Raw genomic sequence first — 27359 nt, 5'->3', positions numbered from 1 at the left:
ACATATGTCATTCTGAATTTAAAAGGGACAGTGGTAGGTCTGTATTTATCCTAACTTGTCTGATACCTTCTTATACTTGCAAAATCTAAATACCTGAATGATTTTTTCAAGATAAATAGGACACCAACTAAAGCATCAATCTAGTCCGCCAGTCAAAGTTTGGCTCCTGAGCCTGGTGTCAAGCGCCTCAAGCTACAGGAACTGCAATGGCAACATAGACAACCACTGGTAAGGAGAAGTACGCATAAATGGCATTAACAGGATCATTAGGGACCTGCAGCCAGCCCTCCTCAGATGAAAAGATAGGGCTTTCAGAGGGGAGAATAGGCATATTTAAAAAATATATCAGGTTATAGTTATGATGAAACTACAGAAGCCAAGAAATACAGTAAGACAACAGCTCGAGTAGCCTAGGGGTATGTCAATCAAATGTTCCCACCCCTTTGCCCCTGAGGTCCCGCCCGCCTGTCACCTTAAGGCCTTCTCCCATGGTTATTACTTCCAGGGTCGAGATTGACATATGACTGAAAACGAGTGGCATATGACCCCTCTGCGAACTCCCCGCATTACCCTCTCCTAATCAGACTGGGTTTCAGTCCAATAGGACCTCCCTGACAGCAGGTTTGACCAATCAGGGCGCATTTCAGGTCAGGGTGATCCATCTAGAAGAGGGTCATATGACATCTCTAACACCACCTCCCACTGCCCTCTACCAATCAGAATGGTTTTCACTCCCATAGGCCCTCTTGGAAGGGAAACATATGATGGTATAGGCCAGAACCCTCAATCTCTAGAGCTCAACATTTAGCCAGGTGGCAACCCCATACTTAGACCCACTGCTGTGTGAGAGAGGCCATCTTGATTTAGGAGAGTGTTTTTCAGGAATCGTGGAAATGCTGAGGGGAAACCTTGTCTCCATCACCCCCATGAGAATTACAGAATTCATTTTAGCTCCGAGTCACTTGGTCACCCGAGAAGAAAGCACTACATCAGTGACAGTTCTGAGGAGGTGCGAACTGCCGAGGGGAGCCCTTTGGCCCAGCTGTTGATGGTTATGCCAGAATCTGACTCCAAGACCGAAGCGCTTGTGAGGCAGGCTAACAAGCACAATGGCCATCCAGTGTCGTCCCTCCCAACCCCCCCACCACAATGGAGGAAGGCGACCGTAGCTTGCTGGAGTCAGATGAGGTGAATGGAGAAGACATTTAACTAGACTATAAAAAGTGATCATTGAGGATGGGGTGTAATGGGCTAGGAATCAACCTGGGGTTGAGTAAATCTAAAAACTGCAGACTGACAGCTGTTTGTGTTTTTTTTTCCTGAAAGTCTTTCAATGCCTTTCTAGAGGACCAGAGGCCCCGGACAGCACTGCATCATAGAGACACGGTGAATCAAGCCCAGCTTGTTTTTGCTCAACGCCAAGACAAGAGGAAACCGAGCAGGCAGAGGATTACAGCTATATGGATTGAAGAAGGCCCTTGGCATAGAGCTGAGCCAGTGCCATGTCTTGAGCATAAAAATGTTATGCAGTCTATTGTACGCATTTCTGTTTGTGCTATCCTTAATCACGGTCTTTGAGAGAAGCTTTCTGAAGATTGTGAGGACTGTGTTATAGACAACGTAGGCCAGCAGTATCATGACTGCGTGACTTGGACTTCAGAGGATAGAAGCTACAAGCTCCACGCCCTGTGTACTGACCTGTGTTTGGAAAGCCTATTAAATGCTTTTATGGCCATAGGTTATGCAATGCAATGTCTGTGCTTAACCCAAGAAAATTTAGCACAAGGGATGACCTTGGTAAATGCCATGCAAAGCGCTCGAGATCCTAACAGTGTTTAAAGAAAATTACCATATCGAAGGATACCCACTTAGTGCATTATATTGACTGCCTGACCTACACAAAAAGTTACAGAACCCCACTTAGGAAAATGATAAGAAGTCTAAAAGGACTAAATTAGAGAACGGTAAGGGGACAACCATGCGATATAAATAGAATAAAACTTGGTACCTGTAAATAAAAATGTCTATTAAAAATTGTGACTATAAGTGTTTCTGTTACAAGGTCTGTGTGGCAGTTAAATAAGATGAAAGTTTTGATGGGGCATCTCTGTTTTCAAGGGTTGTACGTCTTTTAAATAAAAATAGATTCAAAGAACCCAGCTATTGTGCCTTTAAGAAAAGATACCTATTTACAGCAAAAAGCTGAAATGCATGTAGTAGCGTTCAGGAGAATAAAACAAAAACGTGTTTCAAATAAACCAAAAAAGCTCCTATACTCTTGTTTGAGACATGTGTACATACGTACAACTGAGCTGACTCAACATCACTGAATTATATTGGTTTAACCACAACCTACTGAAAAAATGAGGTTGTGTGGAACTATTGCCTTCAGATGTAATCACTAAGGTTAAAATTCTGTCCCTGACTTCTACTAAAAATACCCGTGACAGGTCACAGGCAACAAACAAATATTCACAGAAGCCCAGCTGTTTCAGTAGCCTGGGGGCTACTGCTTCATCATCCCTGAGACTGACCACAGGTCAGCTGTTCTGGCAGCCCTGCGGCTGGCTGGGGGGTGCTCCTCCAGCAGCCTGGAGCTGAACACCAGGTCAGCTGTTCCGTTGACCCCGGGGCTGGCAGCTGCTCCAGCCTTGCCCCAGAAGTAATCCTGGAGATCCTGGAAAGTCATGGAATCTGTGACCTTCATGACAGAATCATATCCTTCGTAATCACACATCCATGTTTCCTTAATGCTCCATCAGGGTTAAAGATACTAGGTCCTGTTGGGGCTGGAAAAAAGTAATTAGGCTGACAGGCATTCATCCATGGAAAGGGAGGTGGTGCGCTCTGATTAATATTAAATTAAACAAAAGGAAGTATTTGAGGAGGGGTGCATAATTATTAAATACATACATAAGGAATTTCAGAGCTGTAGTGATCAAATCAATCTGCTAACTACAGACTGTTTGAAACAGTTAGGTTGGCATAAAAAAAGAGCTTGTTTGGAGACTTCTTATAACAAACCATCTTTCAAAAATTATTACTGCTGTACTGAAGCACAAAGAGTTTTGCTTGTTTTATAAATCTGAAAATATATATTATATAATCTTACTCTTTGTATATGCTGTCTTTACTAAATGATACATCTTTATTTCAGTGTGGCAAAAAAAAAAAGAAAAGAAAAAACCTATGAAATCTGGCATTTTGAAGAAAAATCTGACAAACTCTTTTACAAGTACATAAAATTACATTTCCGTCAAACAAGAGAGACTTCAGGGTATCTCAGCTGCTGCACAAACAAAATAAATAATGATTTCTAAAAGAAGGTGTGCCTTTATGCCAACGTAAGATTATGCTGCACCCCACAAAGCACCAATTACTAAACTGTTTTTAAATTCTCGGGGGGGGAATTAGGCAAAAACAAACCTACTCAATGCCAACATCATGAGACGCTTGACGAACTCTTTCAGTACCTATTTTCTCCCAATTACGAGGTTTCATCCTCCCAAGTTTATCAATGATGAAACAGCTTGCATGTCTTGGAAGCATACAAAAGAACACTGTGTGGTCTCTGGCAATACCAACATCTTTAGGGCTTATTTCACCACCACTTATGGCCACTTAGAACTATATAACCTGCTAGACAGGTGCCTGTATAAAGAGGTGCCTGTATCATGACACTGAGTCGGTGATATTTGTGAAAAGGGAGGAAGACTGGAACCCCCCTCCAGCGGATTATTTAAGGGACCTCACAAGCAAGATCCTGCCAGATCAACACATCACAGAGTTTGTGTCAGTAAGTCCAAAATCGTATGGGTACAAGCTGTCAGGAGGGAAGGCCTACATGAAAGTCAAAGAGATTACCCTCAACACAGCAAACTGTGATAAGATCAATGTTGACAATTTGACAGATCTAGTCCTAGATTATAGCACAGACCTAGGGAAGTATAACCCAAAGAAGATACAAGTGCAGCAGTCCTCTACTGTAAGGAACACAAATCAGTAGCAAACAAGAGACAAAGATCCTTAAGAAAATGCAGACAGTCACAACATGAGGGTCATCAGAGAAAGGTTTAAAACTGGCACTACAGGTTTTGAAAATGGATACATGGTGGAAACATCCTTTTTTTGGTCATTCTTACAGGGCCTAGAAACTATTAGAAAAGTCACTTTATAAAAAATGTGTTGGATAACACGCAGCCAATATTTGTTATGTCTGAGACTAATGTGTAGTGTTACAGTTGTGAGCAATCTCAGTATAAAGAACTGCTTTGTAAATAACCTTTACTATTTTGTGGAGGGGCCTGATGCTTTTAAGGATTACCAGTTGTTTCCTACCAATAAAGTAAATAAGATTATTGTAGACTATTAGATTAACTTTGCTTGTGAAAAAGTGATGAAATTCAGAAAGCCTTTACCAACTATGTGCATTACAGGAATGTGTGCATTATGTATATAGTTCAAAACGTATTTTGTCAGGGGAAAAAAAAGAGTTGCACAATTAACCTAAACACAAAGTACATGATTCTGTTAAAAAACCCCAGGGATAAATTACAAATTATTATGCTTCCTCTGCAAATGTGCGCTAGCAAGGCAAAATTCTTTCTAGAAGCTATTGAGGATGCTACCAAAAGAACTTATGGCTATCTGATGGGGGATTTAAATACTTCTACACCAGAGGTTTATAGATTAAGAACTAGGATTTTCTGTTCAGACTGGCCCACAGTTTATAGTTTGAAAAGAACAACAGCTGGGTATAAAAAGAAATTAATTTTTGGTAGGTCCTTTTTAACAGCCGAGGCTGCCAACTGCAAGCACATCTGACTATGTGAAGAGAAACCTGGGGGGGGGGAGAGAGAAGCATCTGGTGAAGCAGTCAGGGTGTGGGAGGAGAGGGTAATCGACCTCTTAAGTTTTGCTACCCCTCTGATAACAGGACTTTTGACTAATCAATAACAGAGTATGCAGGGGGAAAAAAATGCACTAATTGAAGCAATTGAGGGTTTTCCCTCCAGAGGAGTAAAATATCAGAACAACTGTGGGTCACTTATGGGATTACTGAAATGAAGGCTATTCTTCAAAGGACCAATTTAGTTGAATATGAAATAGTTAAATCTGCTTGCCCAGTGTCAAAGATCTGATGTGTGTGTAAGTATGTTAATTTTGCTCTGGATTTACTATTTCATTTTAGTCAGTCTTCTGTAAACTGTCATCACATTCTACTGAAGAGCTGCTTACTGATCTTCAATCTCCACATTTCCTTTTGAAGACATCAGCAGCTCTGCAACCATGTCTACTGTGAACATTTCACTAAGAAAGTGCTATTCTCCTTTCTCTTCTCCCCCTTCTCCCCCCGCCATGCTTCACATAAGATCTAAGTAATGCTGCATTCGTGTCCCTTATGACATTTAGTGCACTCCCCTTTACAGGCTGGACACACTGGCTAAGAATGGTGTATTTTTTTTTCCTGTATCTTCCACAAGTAGTTTCCCATTCTTTGTAGATTGTCTCCAAATCTTCTGCTTGAGTTTTGTGCTTTTTGCGAAGTGTCACTACAAGTTTGTATTCTTGGGTTCACCTTTGATTTTATCTGTGAGTTTTTCAGACTTCCTAAAAAACTGTACATCAGAGAGTTTCTTCACTATGTCATTTAGATCTGGAGGTTAGGTTGGATGTATTCAAGTAGGTCACTTGCCATAATAAATATGAATCAGCTTACTTTGTATTCTTACTTTCCACACAACAATGCAAAATTGCTTGTCAAAGCCTCTCCATTTTGACCATGCTGATTTATCAGCAAAGGGAAAAGCCTTCTGGAGGGATGATTATAGAAAATATTAGCTTCATTGCTCTTGAAGAAACTTATTTCTTTTACAATCTACTACTTTTTATCCTGCTCCTTCCGTACCTTTAAGGCATCTTCTCCGCCCCCTCCCACTTCTCCGGTGGCGATGCCTCCCATCCTTTTCTGTGGGTCTGGGACACCCTGCTGAAGCTGTTCTGGTGTGTTGCCCACAGCCCAGTTCCTTGAGAGAGTCTCTTCTCTATGTTCCTTTCTGAGGAAACTATATTTTTCTCTGGCCTCTCCTTTGGGTAGGAGTTTTTCTTGCCCTCCAGCCTTCTTAGGGCATTTAGTCTCTCTCCCTCCCCCCCCACTGCCAAGTTTAGCCCTAACATCAGAACCACGGCTGTTACAGTGCTTGAGGATAAGGGAAATAAACTTTCCCTGCTCATGGTAGTGGAATTTCATTGATTCTTTTTCCTTTATTTTTTCCTCTCTCTAGAGATAGGGTACCGCCATTGCTGTCACCATATTGCACGTAGTGGGACAGACAAGAACTAGCAGCACACTCGGCAGCAGAGGTTAGTAGTAAGCCAAAAGTGACACCGAAGAGTGAGCCCTTCTTTAAGGGTTAAAGAGCCCTCCAGCACAATTATAATCCCTGTGGAATGAAATGGCTCCAGTAAAGGAAAATTTGACATCAATCACTTCAAGGGCCCGAGAAGAGACTTCAAAATGAGGAAGGTGCAAATCATACGAGGGATCCTTCCACTGGCAAATGGCAGAAGGAGACTGCACCATCAATTATTCAGTCCAACTGCTAAGGAACCAGGGACAACCGCATAGGGAGAGCAACTCTTAGGACCGTTCCTTCCTAATTTCTTGCTACAATTTTAAAGGAACTGTATACGCATACTCACAACCTCCCCCTCTTTTTTCCTGTACAAACAGTATTTAACAAGAATTAAACTACAAATCAGAAATGCAGACAAGTCACTGGTTTCACTATCTGTCCATATGTGGTTATTTTTTGGTCTTGATGAGGGGGTTTCCCCCACCATAATCATTTGGATTATGAAAACCCAAATGTTAGAGACTCCAGTCCAGTAGGCTTAGCATTCAACAGATCATCTCCTTTAGCAAAGATGCAGTGAGACCCCTTCCACCAGGTGCTGCTCTCCCTTGTTGTTTTGTTTATTGTTTTTCGATTGTAAGATCTTCAGTGTAAAAATAGGGTCTATATTTCTATATTTCTTCTGTGAATTGCCTGCATACTGTCTGGTACTATAAAAATCAGTAAGAACATTACATTTATGTACTGCTTACTCTCACCCCTTGTCCTTCTGTCTGTGTACAATATTTTATTTCCCAAGCTCTTAAGAGCCTACATACTATTGCATAGTGCTCAGCACGTCGTGGGCATTATCAGAAACAAACAAATAATATAACATTGGCTTGTTTCAAGTTCCAATGAGATGTGTTAGTCTACTGTCATCTTCAAGTTTTATTTCTTATCACATCTGACTAACTTTTGTCTAACAAGCAGTCTATGAAGTCAAAACTGAATAAATTTTGGAATTCAATAGTTTAGCCAGGTCGCACCCTGAAAGATCATTTCCATTTGCAGACATTCTGAGAGTTAGTTTTTCACAAAAGAAATCAAATACAAATATACAGGAACACAATTACAGTATCTCAGGACTCCATACTCATGAACCTGAATATCTATTAACAAAAGAATACAAGTAGGTTTTATAAACAGTTTCTACACTTGTACCTCTATGGGTTTAGGGGATTATTAATTATTATTATTATCATTTTATAGTGCCATATATGACCTGGTCCTTGTTTAAACAATAATTAAGAACCTAAAATATCACAATTAGGTATTCTGAACTTATCATTTCACCCTTGCTTTCTGCTTCTTTAGGTTTTCCTTCCCAATTGTAACAAATTCTAATATTTACTGCACTTGTAACAAAATGCCATACTCTGGTTACACAGAGAATAAAATGACATGTTAAAAGCTTTTGAGATCTCAGAATAGACGTTATAGTAAATGCTTTTAGATCTATAAGTGCCATACATTTTAAAAAAAACATTTACTAGCAAAACCCATTTACTTTTATGGTTAGCATGTATTCTTACCTCAGGATCATCATCATCAAAATCATGGTACGTGGAATGATCAGGATTATTCATTTTATCCAATAATTCAATAGCAAGGGTTCGATTTAAGGGCTGTGTAACAAAAGGATGCTAAAAGACAAAGACAAGGGAAAAGAGGAATATTACATTAAAACTTCAACCCGGTAAGTTTAAAGGTACTTTTAGCTCAGAACTACTTCAGAAAATACAAACAAAAATCATACCTGTAGTAATTTTTCAGCTGTAGGTCTCTTCTTAGGATTTTTTGTAAGTGCCATTTTCACAAAGTGATGAAAATTATTTGACCTGCAAAATGAAATAGTGAACATTAGAATTCAGTAGTTTAGTGAAATGCATGATTAGTATAATATAAGAAAGCAAAATATGCTTACCATTTCATTTTGTCTTTTAGCTTGGGAGGCTGAAAGTTGCTTTTCGTCATTAAAAAGAGTGCTCTGAAAACCGATAACATTTTTGTGATTAACCATTACTTTACAAATTTTTATTTTTGGCTGCAATAAAAAAAATCCATCAACCCAGAAAAGGTGAGATGAGGGAATTTGTTTATGCAAAATGCAGCCATTACAAATTTTCATGTGTACATTTTGAAAACCTGCAGATAATACTACTGGCAATAACTCCTCACATTACAAACATGTCTAGCCAACTATTTAAAAAATTTTATTCACAGCCTGCCATAAACAGATTTTATTTACCAACCTCATGGGATGCAAGTCAAACATAGGAGGCTGAAGTTCTGCAAGTTCTATAGCAGTTATTCCAACAGCCCAAAGATCACACAGTTGGTTATAGCCACCCTTCCTTTCAACTGCAGCAACCTCTGGAGCCATCCTAAAATATATATGTATTTAAGAGAAAAGACATTTCTCTGTTAGTTGTGGAGAGAGATAAATCTAACTCAAACACTTTTCAGTGTGAGTCAGTGTTTTATTATTCATTTTTCTAGAGCACATTGTATACACAACCTTTTATTAATTTGACTTATTTGTAAGCATTTGAAATCCTGTGATCTACTGAGCTTCAATGGTATTTCAGGTTTTTTTTCCACTTTGTCCATTCCACTCTATGGCATTAGTGTTGTGGCGTTCACTCACTCAACCGAGAAGAGCTGGCTGCAAGTCATTCCAAAATCAGTTAACACTCTTGAGTCAGACGAACTGCAACAGTGAGGTGCAATTTTCTGTCTATATCCTCCCAGGGCTGAGTATATGCCTCCCAAATACCCCAAAGTCTGGCAGCAAATGGACAAAACCAGCTAGTGTTGGCTTCTTAGCCATAGCACAAGTGAGCTACCGCTTGCCTACTAAACTAGCCCTACATTTTATGATTAAACTGGAGTACAATCTAACTATAAAAAAAGTTTAAAAACATCACCCTGGAAAGTGATAAATTGAAGGTTAGGAGAATTCTATAGGAAAATGCATCTAACTTTTTCACTCCTTGAGTCACCAGACCTGGGGTTATTCCCAGCTCTGCACATATGTCCTGTGAGACACTTAACCACTTTGTGTCTCAATTTCCTCATCTGTAAAATGGAAATAATTATCTACTTCACTGGGGTGCTGAGAGACTTCATTAAAATTCGCAAGTACTTTGAGATGCTCAGATGCAAAAGTACTACACACAATTGATATTCATAAACAGACACACCCAATACATTTTAAAATTATTGACTAACTAATGTAATGTGAAAACACCTGTTCTGGTTTGTTACAGACACGGTTACATGTTATAGCCATATCAGGCTATGAACTCAATCCAAGCATGACTGGGTCTCATTAATATGGAAGACCACCAAGAAAAACCCCCAGCTGGAGTAGGAGTTCAGTAGATGATACTCTTCCCTCCCAATCAGCAATGAATCAATGCCCCAGAACAGTGGTAGGTGACGCTATGTAGCAGGAGAAAAATGAAAACTGCTCTAAACACAGATATCCTTACCATTTGTGATCAAGAAAGGTATGTTTCTTGCATAGCTGTGTTATTAAGCTTGGTGACTTGAACATGTTCCAATATGGATAATTACTGTCTGCTTACCTAAATTTTTTCTTCCATCTCAATTGAGTACATTCGTCTATGCTCCCTGTCCTAAATCACTGTGCAACTTCACTCGAGGTAGTTAAAGAGACTGTCGTATATCTTAAATTTGTAAAGCATTTTGTAATCTTTTTAGGAACATGGGTACTAAGTAAGTGTGAGGTCTTACGTTATTACAAAACTCGTACAAAAAGCACTAAGTTTGCTAGTTTGGCTACAAGGGGATGAGATGAATGTGTGTCTCTTTTCCTCCCATTATTTTTCTCTTTACTACCTTAAAAGCGATTCTCAGAATTAAAAGGTTAATCAAAATAGAAAAATCACTTGAACATTTAGTTGCAGACCTGTGTACTGTTACACATCTTGTATGACGCATACATTCAGCTGGGTCCTGAACAAGCAAGGAATCTGGTCAGCAGTTATGCCTGGCTCCCACTAGAGACCACTGTGGGACACACTGAACAGACAGCCACTCCGTCTCTCTGATTGTTCTCTAATCCCCCTGCCCTTTTCCAAGCCATTTGGAGCAGGGAAGGTTATGTTTGTTGCATTAGTGCCCCAAAGGCAAGAAAAGCAAGGGGCTACTGCTGGAAGGAAGAGACCACTGAGAAACAGGAGTTAACGGAGGAATAGGAGATGGTGTGGGGAGCAAAAGCTAATGTGGACATGGAAGGCAAGTACCAAAAGGAGCTAGTACTACCCTATACCAACTTCCTCCACTCCCACCCAGCAACTATACCCTCTCCCCATTAAAACCCCCTGGTTATCTTTAACCCCACCCTACCCCCCAAGCCTTCCTCTCCTTTCCATCTCTTCAAACGGGTACAAGGAATGAAGTCTTACTTGCCCATACCTGCTCCCACTGCTCAATGGAGCCCTCCAAAGTAAAACTGGTGTCTTACCAGCATTAAATCCACACAATATTTTCAAAAGTGATGTTCATGATTATATGTAAATTTACAATTATGCAAGTCAACCTGAAATATTACTTAAGGACACTGACAAAACTTGGCAGCTACATAGTGGTTTGTGTTAGAGACCAATAAGATCAGGTTTACAGTCACCCAGGCACCTCAGCCAGGAAACAGAGCCACAATCCATTTAGGCAATCATGAGTGGAAGGTGGTTTGTACTACCGTGAAAGGAAGGTGGGTCCATGTGACACTATATATTAAAAATATAGCCCACACTATGGAAGAGTTTGAACACCTAGTTCATGGGCATATTTCAAGAATACAAATCTGAATGGAGAGACTTGTGCTAATATATACATATTTATACATCATGTTTTCACACAAAGGATCTCAAAATACTTTTCAAAGCAGCACAGAACAGAGAAATAATGTTTTACAGTAAATATACACAACTCTCTTAAAGGCAGCCAGGGAAAGTCATTTCCAGTACATAGATGGAGTAAAAGAAAAAGCTGAAATTTAAAAATGATAAATATGCAAGTAAATATACTTGTAGGCTGAGAAAAGAATAAAAGGGTGTGAAGTACTAGTGGAAGGGAAAGGTGAGTGGGATTTAATTTAATAGACTAAAGCAAATAGGAAGGTTTTTAAAACAAGATTTGAAGAGCATGTGGCTGAGAAGAGCATTCCAGACATAGTAAGCACATCTGTTGACACAAACAAGTGAAAAAACTCCTCCCAACTGTGAAGAGTTCCAGGAAAGGCATGTCAGTGAAAAGAAACATTTGAAACCTAAATGGGTGGGTAGAAAAAGTATTTGCAAGATCAGAATTAAAGGGGTGAAACTCCAGGGAGAACTTTAAAATTAGATTCAATGACTGATATTAGTCAATGGTGATGACGTATATAGCTGATACAACTGTTTTTCAGAGCATCACAGTACTCTGGCCACAACATTCTGGTGTTTAGTTAAGTTTAATATTTGGTATAAGTTGTTAAAAAAAATAAAATAGACGAGCAATAAGCTGAGACTCTCAAAATGCTTAGTCTAACCAGGAAATTAAGTACAGAAATGTCTTTTTATACAAATTATTATTTTTGGTATTGTAAAAGTTACTATTACACATTGACAATCAAGTAAAACAATTACCAATATGGAGTGCCAATGAAAGATTTCCTTTTGGCAATTGTAGCTGTTATCTGTGCAGATACTCCAAAATCAGCTATAAAAAATGAAGATAATTAATTAATGAAGTAATGATCAAAAGCAAGTAATTAAATATCAACAGGAGAGTTAAGCTTCTTTGTAGTAAGAACTTCTAAACATCTAGGGACACAGAAGCTAATGAGGTTTTTATAGGATCCGTCATAAATTTCCATAGAATCACCTTCTCCCAGCCATCCTGCCAAACACACACCACAAGAAACATGATGAAGGAATTGCAGTGTAGAAGTCCTAACAGACACAAATATGTATATGTTCCCATGTTAGAGTACACCTATGAATTTTATACCATCTGTCCATGTAATAAACCCTTTAAAAATCCTCTGAACAAAGTTATTTCCATTCGCTCCGCTCTGCTGAGAGCACACGCTATATCGCTACTTGGGAAACTTTTGTAAAGAACTGAGACACGTCTTCATACGAGACGTGTAATACGACATATATTAATGCTGATCATAAAATAAATGTTTATTTTGTTAATGTAAAACATGACCAGAAATATTAATATTGATAATGTTTTAAAATAATCTTTGTCACTACAAAAATAGAAGGGCAGTCAAAAGCAGTTGTAACTGACCAAGGATATTAACACTTCTTGAACACCACAACATGGTTAAGTTTAAGAAAGTCTTCTGGAAAAGTAATCAACATCAGTTTAAAAATAAAACAGATTTAAACTACAAATGAAGACATTAACAAAACACCTAACCCCTAATATTGTGCTTGAATAAAATGAATTATAAAATGTGACTAAGTGTGAATCGGTTTCTTTTACAATGGTATTTTTCTCTTCATTCGTTTTTAAAACAAAAGTGTTTTTTCCCTTCCTGGTTGCTAACCTATTCTGACTGGGAAATCATATCACCCATGTTAAAGTTAAAATAAATTAAAAAGAAATAAGTATTGAGAGTTCTCATTTTCTACTCTTGCAATACATAGAAGGCAGTTAATATGATCAATAATATGTTTTATTAGTTAACATTTTCCCTCTAATTCTGAGTAACTGTATAAACTTAATTTGAAATGTAATGCAATATATTCCTGTACCTATGAAAAATATTTAATTTTTTTAAATAGACTCTGGTAAGTATATTCATAAGGATTTTCTGATATACGCTTTTAGATTCATATATTTATGCAGCCTTTGGAGGTAGTTTTCATATTTCTGAGACTTGACAGGTGCATTTATTAAAATGAAATTTATTAAAGGATTTAATTTTTAGCCCATCTTTTCAATGTCAGACTAATTCACTATGGGAGTATGTCTTTCAACTGATTTCCAAAGCTATAGTCTGATTAGCCAGTTGTGCACACTTATGCACCAATTCAACCACAACTGAGACCTCATCAATGAAAAGAATAGTCCTAATAATACCCCCCTCACTGAAGTTTACCAGTATTATATAACATTTTGGCGTTCTTGGATGAGAATTCAAAAAAGTTTTTATAATCTGCAGTATTTTTTAGTATTTTGTGCAGTGTAATCTGATACAGATTTCTGAAGTACTTACCTAATTTTACATGGCCATTATCTGTTAAAAGAATATTTGCTCCCTTAAAAGAGAGAAAAAGAATTCAATTAAAAGGTGTAGCTTTTTTTTAACATTATGCTTCTTTATGCTCTGGAATATAAACCCTAGCATCAAATATTACCTATATTCTATATTTTATTTAATTTATTTCAATTTACTAAGAGAACACCTACCTGTATGTTCTAGAGGCCCTTGATATAATTTAAAAATAAATCACAAATACCACTATAGGTGCAACAGTACAATTTATTATAAACCCCGCTCAGTAAAACCAGCAACTAAAAAAAGTCAAATCCCCTGTCTCTCCAAATAATCTCCCACCCTTACTTAACTCTGGAGACCTAATTGTAACACAGTTACAAAGTTTGAACTTCATCTGAAACCATTACTTCTATAACAAAGTGATGCAAAACTGGGCTCTCAAATACCACAGCAGCAAGGAGAGACAAATTAAGATATAAAGGCAAAGAAAATATGTATGTTTTGAGATAAAATTGAGAGCAGAGGACAAACCACGAAAGACTAAGTGTTTGAAGAATCTGAAATTTTATTAACAGAATATTTGTAAAAGTGAAATGACAACAACATTAGGTTATGGGACCCCCATGTTCACAAATACTCTGTAAATTTTATTGTAGCCGTAAATGTCTATGCAACTCAGATTCCCATTAGTTATGAAATCCTTTCCCAAACAGCAGAATTAGTTTTGTGACCATTTGCCTCTATTGATTAAATCTTACTTTCCCTTCTCTATCTACACTCATTAAATAGGCAAGTTATAAAGATCCAACAGGAAAGCAGATTTATATTTCCAAAAGAAAAACAGTTTTGTCCCATTTTGAGATCCTCACTCGTAATCTGATGGACCTGCCTTGATATTAAAATGCCTAGGAAAACAGTGATTTTGCTTGTGCTGGATTTGGAAAGTACACTGTTGTGAGGCTACATGCAGTGTATTTGGATTTAACAACCAGAACATATGCTCAAAATGGATCCTTCACGCCAGATTCCATTATAATTACCTGTTACAAAGGATATGGAACAAGCTTAAGCTGAATAAAGAGGCTGGCTAAGGGTAGAACTCAGTTAAGGGAGAAGCTGGCTAAGGCAGAGCTAAACAGGAAGGAGGCGATAAACTGATTTAGCGGCAGATGTTAGCACCACAGACAAGTTGGTGTGTGAAAAAGCCAAGTAGATTTTCCAAAGTACAGCTTGTTTTTCTGATTACCAGTTTTTATACAAAAGGACAAAGCAGGCCCTCAGTACACCCATGCAACCCAATAGCTTTGAAAAGCTTTGTGCAAGTGTAACTGATAGACCTTGTGACTGGAACATAGTACATAATTCTGTGGCTAATCACAAGTAGTACTACAATCCAGTTGTGCTCCTAAATACAAATGATCTGATCTTCACAATTGCTGAGTTCCCATATATCCCACTGAGATAAATGGGAGCTAGTCACAATGTTTGAAAACCAGGTCACTTGCACTAAGGCACCTAGGTCTCACAAGTTTGCCTATATATTTTGCCAATATCACAAGGATTTAAAGTCAATTTTCAAATAAATGTTTAAAATTCAAGATTTAGAAACAGTATCTGAGGGGTTTTGTTTGGTTTTTTGTGTGGTGGGTTTTTTTGTTTGTTTTTTTTTTGCTATGAGTTGTGATGTAAGGGTTAATTCAGCTTGCCACCCACCACCCCGTAAGTGCCATACAGAATAGCAGCTCCTGCCCTAAGTTATGCCCCCAAAAGTTGGGTTTGGCCTTGCCATGACTCCATCCTGCTGGCTGGTGCAAAGGGAGGTGTATGCTGCACCTTAAACATATATCAAAGATTAAATCCTCCTCCCACTTTCCTCCAGCACAACTGAAAATGCTCCCCCAAGGTAATAAGTGTCTCTATTTCTCCCAAGGCAGTGCAGTGGCTAAATGCCACAATTTAGCCCCAAGTAAGTGCTCTGTTTGATCTAAGTGACCAAAAAACTGAATTATTCTCCAAGTATACATTTTGTAAATGTCCTACTTTTTTCCCTCTTTTTTACAGAAGTGACTACTGAACCCCAATAAAAGATTACGTAAAAAAAAAAGGTTAGTTAGTAGCGATTCTTAAATATTTCTCTGAAAATGGATATGTAACAATATTCAGCTAATTGTGAGAGTAGCTTTTTTAATTTTAAGGGAATAAAAATAAAAAAAATTGACTTACCTTTATGTCTCTGTGCATTTTTCCTTTACTATGAAGATAATATAATCCCTGCAGTTTAAGAACAAGGTCTTTAGTTAAAGAAAATACTTACACCATTATTTAGCCTTAAACATTTTTCATTTTACAGAAAATTATTTACTAGATTAAAAGAATAAGGTTTAGGATACAATTCAGTGATTTACTGAAGTTAATAAATACTGTTTTGGCTGGTTGTGATATGAGAATGAAACTCTAGATTTTAACAATCATACATTCAAACTGTACTTATCCAGCAGCAGCCAATTTAGAGATAGGACAAAGAATGAACAGGGGAAAAGATCAGTAAATAAATATAAAGAGCACCACATTCATACCAGGAACACAAGGAGAGTGAGAATATTGTCCTGGGCATGTAGAGTGCCATCTCTGTTGTGCCACATTTAGATATTTCTAAAGTATCTATCACTGCTTTATCTCAGTGTCCACTAGTTATACACCTATTGTATAGATCATGTGCTTAGATACAGATTTTCAATTAACCCCCAAGTGTATAGAGCCTTTGTGCCCAATGCAGGAGCTCAACTCTGGTCTATTTATCAAACTTAGTGGAATTTCTGTAGGGGGCATTTTAGGTGCTTCCTCCAGGATCTGACACATGGAATGAGTTAATATCCAAGAACGGATGGTGCACTCCAGTCAATCATGGTCCTTGTTGAACCAAAAAACATAATACTGAACATCCATAAGGGAAATTGTATGACTACAATCATGGCATTCCTGAATTCAGTGAACCAGCTTTCTTCGTCCATATTTGAAATGATAAAGAATACAAAATTGGAGAGCATCAACTGCACATAAGACTAAGTTCAGCTAAAGGCTCTGAGAGAACTGTAGCTAAAAATACTCATGTCTAAACACCACCGAGCAGAGAAGCTGCTTGGGGCTGACCCACAGTGCCTCAGCAATGCATCCAGACTTGAACATCAAAAGGTGGTGGGATGAACGGGAAGAAATTGAGCCTGATGACAACGCAGGCTACTGAGAGCACACCAGCTTCAGTGTTCCACTCTCTGCACTGTATTCAGTGAGTAGCCAGAATCAAGTACAAGGTTCCAAAATCCTCTGAGATTGGCTGCAGTTGAACTGTCTCACTCTTGGCAGTTACGAACTCTTATAATGGCTACATTTCTCCAGAACTCAAGACAGAAGCACTTAAGTGTGGGACAGAGACCTACTTTGGCAAGTGGACCAAGACTACAGAACTCATGGTTGGAAAAAACTGGGACTACTGTGAATATTACCATCTTCATATTCAAAAATAAGCCCCACTTCTTTGAAATAGCCTTCATACAGTGATAAAAGCAAACCACTGACTGGTGGAGGACAAAAAGATAGGGATTGTTTCTAAGATTTGTTAGCTGCTCAGATGATGAGCATGGCATAAATACCTAGACAGATAGGAGCACTAGCAAGGATATGCTTTTGGGAGGTGTTTTTCCCTTTTTTGTCAGCTCATCAATAGCCTGAATGCAATTTAGCTGGAGAGCTAGTCAGTGCTCCCGACTGGAACTCCTTAAATCGACCATGAGAGAAAAGAACAGATCATTGGGGCACCAAAGGGAATCTAGGTTCCTGAGCATGGTTGGCATGCAACACAACCAGCTGGAACCAGCAATTCAGATTTTTGAGATGAGAATTCCCACCATGTGTGCATGCAAGGACCTGGACCCAAACGTGGGAATGAGTATCTTTGGAGAAATAGGTATTTTCTTATAGAAATACAGCTGACATCAGCTTCAACAGTTTTACTAATAGCCCCTAGATTTAAATGTCTTGGGGCTGTTGCAGAACTGGGTCAACAATTCGCTCACTTCCAACACTGATCTAAAAGAACGCAAGGCCAAGGCTTCAGAAACCAGATGCCTAAAGGTAGACCCTTAAAAGTCCGTATTTAGGCACCTAAGTGAACAGATTTTCAAAAGTGATGACTACACAGCCCCTCCTGCTGATTTCAATGGGAGCTGCTGGGAAGCACTTGTGAAATAAATTCCCTTTTTTAAGATTCCTAAACATGGACTTGTAGCCTAACTTTAGGCACCCCACGGTGAAACTCTGGCCCCACTGAAGGCGGTGGCAAAACTTCTATCAACTTCAATGGGACCTCGATTTCCCACCTTGGTTTTGGAGGCCTTGGACTAAGCCTGTTGACTTTTAGGGAGTGATACAAGATATATTTTCCTCAGACTTTTGATTGATGAGGATGACTGAACTATAAATTTTGCTTATTTTAAACATATTAGAACCTATGAATGTTATATTTTGTCAAAATATTGTAGTTTTAATATCATACATGCATTAAGGGACAATTTCATAATCTACAAAAACATTCATTCATAAAACATTCCAATAATGTGTGTGTGAGGTACTTCATTTATTTTTCCAAAGCAATAAAGACACACTAAAGGAGAACATGTTATTTTCTCAAACAATCAAAAATTAATAACCCCCAAAATCTCATCCTATATAGCTAAAGAAATGCCCCATTTGAGAGAGATCTCAAGACTCTCAGACTAGAAGAATAAAATGGAATCAAAGTTTCCCCAAAACAATAACTAAATGCAAGAGACCACACACTGTTGCCTGGAGTTTTCTAAACAAAGAAATATGTATCCTGTAAATAAACTAAGACATATGGGTCTATTTTGTAAGAAAAGACCTATAACTCATTTACATATCCAAAACTGAGTTTTCAAATTCTCTACTGATCTATGGTATAAATCAAATATCTTATTTAATGCAATTATGCACACATGGACAAATGCATATGTAGTTGCTTCATTTTTAATTCAAATTTAACAGCTTCTCCCAGTCTTCAATCTTCCACTGCCAATTTCATGACTACAGGGAAGATGAAAGGTCCTAACCTCCTTTTAAACAACTCTGCAATAACTTGAACCAGATGACAGAATAATTCTACATTTTGTGAAGGCTATTATACAGGATCTTCTCTTTACCAGAAGATAGAGTAACTACAAAAGAAAAAGGACACTAAACTTTCTAAACTACTACATGCCACAAGGGGCACAGCAATGGTTCCCTCAACCCACCCAGCGATATTGTTAACCTACCCAACTATACTCAGCCCAGCAGAAGCAGCTGTCCTACCTCGGGGCCTCTCCTTCTGCCCCTCCACCCCCACGAACATGATACAGTTCTGTGGCGACCTAAAATCCTATTTTCGACGTCTCCGACTCAAGGAATATTTCCAACATACCTCTGAACAACATACTAATCCACAGAGACCTCCCTACCAACACTACAAAAAGAAGGATTCTAGGTGGACTCCTCCTGAAGGTCGAAACAGCAGACTGAACTTCTACATAGAGTGCTTCCGCCGATGTGCACGGGCTGAAATTGTGGAAAAGCAGCATCACTTGCCCCATAACCTCAGCCATGCAGAACACAATGCCATCCACAGCCTCAGAAACAACTCTGACATCATAATCCAAAAGGCTGACAAAGGAGGTGCTGTTGTCATCATGAATAGGTCGGAATATGAACAAGAGGCTGCTCGACAGCTCTCCAACACCACTTTCTACAAGCCATTACCTTCTGATCCCACTGAGAGTTACCAAAAGAAACTACAGCATTTGCTCAAGAAACTCCCTGAAAAAGCACAAGATCAAATCCGCACAGACACACCCCTGGAACCCTGACCTGGGATATTCTATCTACTACCCAAGATCCATAAACCTGGAAATCCTGGGCGCCCCATCATCTCAGGCATTGGCACCCTGACAGCAGGACTGTCTGGCTATGTAGACTCCCTCCTCAGGCCTTACGCTACCAGCACTCCCAGCTACCTTCGAGACACCACTGACTTCCTGAGGAAACTATAATCCATCGGTGATCTTCCTGATAACACCATCCTGCCCACTATGGATGTAGAAGCCCTCTACACCAACATTCCACACAAAGATGGACTACAAGCCGTCAAGAACACTATCCCCGATAATGTCACGGCTAACCTGGTGGCTGAACTTTGTGACTTTGTCCTTACCCATAACTATTATACTTTTGGGGACAATGTATACCTTCAGATCAGCGGCACTGCTATGGGTACCCGCATGGCCCCACAGTATGCCAACATTTTTATGGCTGACTTAGAACAACGCTTCCTCAGCTCTCGTCCCCTAACGCCCCTACTCTACTTGCGCTATATTGATGACATCTTCATCATCTGGACCCATGGAAAAGAAGCCCTTGAGGAATTCCACCATGATTTCAACAATTTCCATCCCACCATCAACCTCAGCCTGGTCTAGTCCACACAAGAGATCCACTTCCTGGACACTACAGTGCTAATAAACAATGGTCACATAAACACCACCCTATACCGGAAACCTACTGACCGCTATTCCTACCTACATGCCTCCACCTTTCACCCCGACCACACCACACGATCCATCGTCTACAGCCAAGCTCTGCGATACAACCGCATTTGCTCCAACCCCTCAGACAGAGGCAAACACCTACAAGAGCTCTATCAAGCATTCTTACAACTACAATACCCACCTGCGGAAGTGAAGAAACAGACTGATAGAGCCAGAAGAGTTCCCAGAAGTCACTTACTACAGGACAGGCCTAACAAAGAAAATAAAAGAACGCCACTAGCCGTCACCTTCAGCCCCCAACTAAAACCCCTCCAACACATTATTAAGGATCTACAACCTATCCTGAAGGATGACCCAACACTCTCACAAATCTTGGGAGACAGGCCAGTCCTTGCCTACAGACAGCCCCCCAACCTGAAGCAAATACTCACCAACAACCACGTACCACACAACAGAACCACTAACCCAGGAACCTATCCTTGCAACAAAGCCCGTTGCCAACTGTGCCCACATATCTATTCAGGAGACACCATCACAGGGCCTAATCACATCAGCCACACTATCAGAGGCTCGTTCACCTGCACATCCACCTATGTGATATATGCCATCATGTGCCAGCAATGCCCCTCTGCCATGTACATTGGTCAAACTGGACAGTCTCTACGTAAAAGAATAAATGGACACAAATCAGATGTCAAGAATTATAACATTCATAAACCAGTCGGAAAACACTTCAATCTCTCTGGTCACGCGATTACAGACATGAAAGTTGCAATTCTTCAACAAAAAAAACTTCAAATCCAGACTCCAGCGAGAAACTGTTGAATTGGAATTCATTTGCAAATTGGATACAATTAACTTAGGCTTGAATAGAGACTGGGAGTGGCTAAGTCATTATGCAAGGTAGCCTATTTCCCCTTGTTTTTTCCTAAACCCCTCCCTCCCCCCCAGACGTTCTTGTTAAACCCTGGATTTGTGCTGGAAATGGCCCACCTTGATTATCATACACATTATAAGGAGAGTGGTCACTTTAGATAAGCTATTACCAGCAGGAGAGTGGGATGGGTGAAGGTATTTTTTCATGCTTTGTGTGTATAAAAGAAGATCTTCTACACTTTCCACAGTATGCATCCGATGAAGTGAGCTGTAGCTCACGAAAGCTCATGCTCAAATAAATTGGTTAGTCTCTAAGGTGCCACAAGTACTCCTTTTCTTTTTGCGAATACAAACTAACACGGCTGTTACTCCGAAACTTGGTATTAACATGATTCTTCCAGATGATCAGATGTTTTTAGTCCTTTTATTTTTCCCAGAAGACTAAATTATGTACAAATTAGAATGTTCGCTACCTGTAGTGTTTCTCTGCTAACATAGGCAATCTGCTGTTCTGAAAGTGGTCCAGTCACTGCAAGAAAGAAAATATACTTTTTAATTTTTTTTTTTTTAAAACACAAAAATTGTTTAATTTTTTCCTGGTGTTGTGATTCGCACAAGTTCAGCAGAGACACACAGAAGCACTAGTCTATGTTCTGTGGCTCCAGTTGTACCATTTTTACCCTGAAACTAAATGATTCTAAAAAAGAATAGCAACCCTCCTCACAAACTTTTCGAATTTGACAAAGTAAACAGAAGAAATATGGATGGAGGCTGGGATTTCTCAAAGGAGATTAAGAGAGTTAGGTGCTCACGTCCCACTGAAATCTATTAGAAGCTGGGTGCTTAACTTGCTTAGGCTCCTTTGAAACTCCCAATCTTCACACAAAACACACCACCTTGCAATATGAAACTTGAGAACAAATCTAAATCGGTCTTCCCTTTCCTGAGGATCTTCAAATAAAATAGGACTTACATTTTGGAAGCATGGAGTTCTGGAATCAGGTAAATCTGGATAACTAAATGACACGAATTCATGGGTATTTTGAGAAATCTAATTACCAGGGAACTAGAGTATACGGAAATCCTTTGGTGTTACCTCTTAGGGTACACCTACATTGCAACAGAAAAACAGCGAAGCCAAGTCTCAGAGCCGAGGTCAACAGACTTGGGCTCACAGGGTTCAAGCTGCCAGGCTACAAATTTTAGTGTAGATGTTTGGGTTTGGGCTGGAGCTTGGGCTCTGATATCCATCCCCACGGGCTTACAGGTCTAGAGACAGTTGACCCAGGCCAGACGCGGCCGTGCCACAGGTCTTTTATGAAAGCATAGCCATACCCCGCAGGGCGCAGTCTAAGGGGCTGTTTAATTGCAGTGTAAATGTTTGGGTGTGGGTGGGAGCCCAGCCTCAGACCGCACAAGCGGGTAGAGTCCCAGAGTCCAGGCTCCAGCCCAAGCCCAAACGTCTACACTGCAGCTGAACAGTTCCTTAGCTCGAGTCCCATGGGTCCAAGTCAGCAGACATGAGTCAGCAGTGGGTGTTTAATTGTAGTGTAGACATAGCCTAAGGATTTAATTGTTGAGGCCTGACGTCTGATTGGACTGAGACACGGCTTGGAAATTAGTTAAACGAGTACAGAGTCTTCCACTCTAAATAGCAGGGTTGAAGCCAAAATCAGTAGTTACAGGAAAGCATTACTACAGGACATCTGTTCAACCCACTTATGTGAAATAAGCTCATTTCCTAGTGAGCAGGTCTTCCACATCACAAAAATTATCACAGTTGACGCTCTTATCAATGTTAGCAGAAATGCCAAGGACAGACTTGGCCACTCAGATAACTTCTTGGGTCATTATAATGATCAGAGCATGTAAAATGATCCTTCAGTTTGATTACTGTTATGAGATAAACCTGAAGGTATGTATGCTGTTTTACTTTTCCAGTGCAGAAGATGATACTACTGGCTGGGAAGTTGTGGGATAAATATGAAATTAAAGAATTAGAGTTAGCTTAAGTTTGATTAGTATCTGTGTATTGTAAAGAAAGGCCTTGACTAGCAAGTAGAAGACAGGTCTTGAAAATAATGAGTTATAAGGCCAGAAGGAATGCAGTAGGGAGGATGCCAGGTTCAAAGATTAACTAACGAGATAAGGGAAATTTTTCTAAAAAGAAGGCTTCTGACTGACAGGGGTAACTGCAGATGGTTTTAAATAAGACAAAAAGAATCTGTCTTAAAGGGATCCAGCATAAACCATCCCAACCCGCATAGCAGTGTTAAACCCTATGTGAACCCAGGTGCAATGGAAAAATTGGTCAACAAGAAGGGGAAGAAAGGCCTTGGGAAGATAGGAGGTTGTAAGTCTTATCTGGATTAAGACTGAAAAATAAGGGTGGACTGTCTTTAACTGGATTTTAGCTGAAGACAGTAATTGGCAATGACACCACTTGTCCGTTAAAGGGTATAAAAAAGTAAACTCTTACAGGGTTCATTGCTAGAAACTGTCTGACCAAGTTGGAGCAGACCAATATAGATCTATGCACCTCTCGGTGTAGCCTGTTTGTAAGTATCTTGATCAAGTACTTATCAATGTTCTATTACCGTTTGGATGTAGTAAATTGCTTATTATTTAGGCGTTGTAAGCATGTTTAGAGCAGTTATATAAATACCCATTTGACCTTTGGATTTAATAAAGGAATTTATGGTTAAACTAGTGTCGTAGTAATAGCTGGCATAAATAATAATTCCAACAGAAGTCTTTGTAATTTAGACATTGGTGGCTTGAAGGTTCCTAGAGTGGATCTTTATCTGGAAAGATTGTTTCAGGGATGCAATTAAATCCCCGTTTGCTACCTCGAATATTGTCCCTTTCATGCAGGTCCCAGTGCCAGAGTGATAAAATCCTTGTTCTTATATTTCCATTATCCTAACATTTTTCAAAGCCTTTTCTAACATAAATATGTATTTCTATCAACTAATGTATTCTTGCCATTGTGTGATAGATAGGGCTGTAAGAAAACTACGGGCTGCAATTTTGTTGCAGAAACTACAACTTTTACCTTTTACAGTTATCACAAATTTCAGTGGTATTGTGACCCTGTGTGCCAGATTGCACCACTCACTTATATTTGCCCCAGCCTCCCCGCCATCATGCTTGCCTTTGAGAGCCAACCAGGACATGAGTCATCTCTTCTGTGCTGCTGCTCTACTTTGGAAGGTAGTCTTTATGCCTTGAACCACAGCTTTAACAAACTGTGGCCACAATTTTTGAACAACAACAAAAAAAAATCAACTTTTTTACAGCCTTAGCGATAGATTTAACTAATGTAATGCAAATAAAGCGAGCAATTAACATTCCACATTCAGCTAAGACCCTTTTTAACTGGGCTGTACTCTTGTCCATCAGTGCAACCTTTCACTTTTGCAACAATACGTGGTATTTTCAGAGGATTGCTCATTTCACTGTTACCTTATCATTCGCCTCCCAACTCCTAGGTGTTTTGCCCAACTGTTGCATCTAATCCTAAACCATGTTTTGTAAACTGTTTGGATCAGGGATTATCTTTGTATTTTGCATCTTTACAGCACCCAGCATGAAGCCCTGATTCCTGTTTAGACCCTCTAAGCACTACTCTAATACAAATATCAATGTACATAACAATCTATCTATGCAAGCAACACCATTCATGATGATAGGTCCAATATACAAGCTATATACACGTAATAATGTGTAATATAGTAAAGCCAAGCTCATACGAACTTGGAAGAAAAGTGGATATATGCTAAAATTGCATGACTGGAAGCATGTTCATTTTATTTTTTACATTAGAAATATTGTAAAATTAAAGACAAACAAGGGAGCAGTATATCAAAACACACAAGTTATTTCTCTCTTACCAGCACAGCCCTTCTTTAAAAATATGTAGTTAATTTTGTTTGTTTTGTTTTGGCAAACTGGTACTTTTCTAATATATAAACTGCTATTTGTCCTTAAACAAGTTAAAATTGTCATTAAATGGTTATAATATATCCTAAGACATAAGTAAACAATGTTCACCATTTAAAAACTTACAGTATTTACAGGGTTAAAAATGAAACTATACATTGGTCTAACAAGTTATATTTAGCTTTCACAGATGCGCAGTGATGGCTTACCATGATAAATGTCCTGTAGAGAACCACCTCCACAAAACTCCATGCAAATCCATAGCTTATCTCGCCTAAAAAGTAAAAGCATTCATTAGCCTTCCATATTTACAACTTGGACTATTACAGATAATTCAAAAGTCTTAAACATTAGGCAACAGAATATAACAAGCCTACATATTATGCAGGTACAAATGAAAACAGGAAGTATCTATGCTATATGATACTAAAAATATGCACTTAAAACAAACATCCAAGAACTTCATATTAATGCAATAAATTGGGGGAACAATAAGAATGAAGCATGTGTGTGCGTGCTTTAAAATGCCTAAGAATGGACTACCAAGGGAAATTTACTTCCTACTCAATGGCTAATTTGCTTTCTGTAGTAACAGTTGAGAGAATGCAAACACTGGGTTACTACCACTCCCTCAATCTGACTGGCAGGATAACGGCTTACCACAACCCAAAGATTTTCCCTCTCTAAAAACCAGAAGAATGGAATGATCAACTAGTTCTCACAAAGGCTTGCTTTACAGAAGACACATTTGGAGAAAATTTGAACACTAAAACAGAACTTCATTTTTTAAAAAATTTTTCCACTGATAATGTAACTTTTTAAAAATTTATAAAAATTACTTTTAGAAGTGTTGTGGAAGATACAGGTCTAATATGGTGCACTTCAGAAACACAATGCAATGTAACGTCCACCACAACACTATCAGAAATGAAAGATAAAAAGAATATGATCTTCAGTGAATGACAATTTAAAATGCAGAGAAATGCTCTTTTCTCTATCTATAAAACTGACTGAATCAAATGAACCTGAGGATAAAAAGAGGCTATAAAAATCTGATTCATCCTATCCTAAGAGCCATAACTGACTGAGTGGGTTCATCCCACACAGAGTACAAGAATTGTTTATAAGTGTGTTCAGTACACCAACTAGAATTAGTTCCTGAGTTGTTGCTAAACCAGTGCCAGCTCTAGTTAAGGCCGTAGGCTTTAGCTAAGAACTGACAAACTCACAGTGGAAACCAAAGGAGCTCACCTGTATGTTAATTTTGTTCAAAATAGATATTATTCTTATAATAATGTATTTAATGTTTAGACTCTATGAAATGCTTGTAAATTGCTACATGCATTAATCTCACTTGTAATGTCTGTATTCCATGCTATAAAGAAATATGCAAGTTTTGCTTTAAAACTTTGAAAATGTTTGCTCTGAACTTGTGAACCCAAGCACAGGATCAACGACCTCTCCTCCCCCTGCCCATTACGGAGGTCTATCAAGATTAAACAGGCCATTAAGAAACATGACAATACTAAGGATTGCTGAATGATCCAACAACACTTTAGAAATGCTATGTGCAATGGAGCTCCTCCCACAGACCAGGAGGCCAAATGTAAAAGATTAAACAGGGTTACAAGGAAATTTGTCATCTCTTCGCTGTTTGCACTCTCACAGGACCAGAGACAATAAACTAAAGCAGAGATCCCCAGGGGTTACCCCTGGGTCCTCCCTGAAAGACATTTTGACTTGACTGATTACTACATCTCTGTCATCTTTACGAATTATACACGGTAACTCATTTGTGTATATATGCTTGGTTGCTTTAACCTATAAATAATTAATTTCTTTTTCCTAATTAATAAACCTTTAGATAGTTTATTACAGGATTGGCTACCAGTGTTCTTTGGTGTAAGATCTAGGGTACCAACTGATCTGGGGTAAGTACTTGTCTCTTGTCAACCTGAATAGTGTGTGATTTTTGGTGTAATTGGCCATTTATCACTGAGTCCAGATTGCTTGGGTGACAAGATAGACAGGAGAGCCCACAGGGTCTGTCTGGGACTCCATGTTAAGATTAGTACAGTGATCCAGGAGTTCATACTTGTTACTGAGTTGGCAAAATCTAATTGTAGAACATACCATCAGTTTGGGGTGTCTGCACTGTTTTTGACAGTCTGCTCTGAGGTAGGCACTCATGGTCATGAGTCTCTCCAGTGTGACAGTTACATTTTCTAGATAGGTCTGTCTTAAATACTATAGCAGAGATTAATAAAATGACAAACATGAGGACAAGGAGAGAGGATAGACTTG

General features: G+C 38.9%; 1 protein-coding gene across 4 annotated transcripts in view; it reads right to left on the bottom strand.

The window, feature by feature from the left end:
• MAP4K3 (mitogen-activated protein kinase kinase kinase kinase 3) overlaps window positions 1–27359 on the bottom strand; it is a 136096-nt gene that overhangs the window by 77678 nt on the left and 31059 nt on the right. For 3 of the 4 annotated variants that reach the window (XM_077814168.1, XM_077814169.1, XM_077814170.1), the window contains 9 exons: window positions 25265–25329; window positions 21587–21642; window positions 15865–15912; window positions 13639–13681; window positions 12053–12125; window positions 8651–8782; window positions 8323–8385; window positions 8155–8236; window positions 7931–8041 (listed from right to left, as the gene is read on the bottom strand). In XM_077814168.1, coding sequence (XP_077670294.1) covers window positions 7931–8041; window positions 8155–8236; window positions 8323–8385; window positions 8651–8782; window positions 12053–12125; window positions 13639–13681; window positions 15865–15912; window positions 21587–21642; window positions 25265–25329 — 673 coding nt within the window. Of the gene's footprint in view, window positions 1–7930; window positions 8042–8154; window positions 8237–8322; window positions 8386–8650; window positions 8783–12052; window positions 12126–13638; window positions 13682–15864; window positions 15913–21586; window positions 21643–25264; window positions 25330–27188; window positions 27207–27359 lie in introns of those variants that run through there. The other variant, XM_077814171.1, reaches the window with a different exon arrangement.

This window comes from Eretmochelys imbricata, chromosome 3 (assembly GCF_965152235.1).
Source record: "Eretmochelys imbricata isolate rEreImb1 chromosome 3, rEreImb1.hap1, whole genome shotgun sequence".
Classification (NCBI taxonomy): Eukaryota; Metazoa; Chordata; order Testudines; family Cheloniidae; genus Eretmochelys; species Eretmochelys imbricata.
Note: the sequence above shows the minus strand (reverse complement) of the source record. Positions and strands in the feature narration are given on the sequence as shown.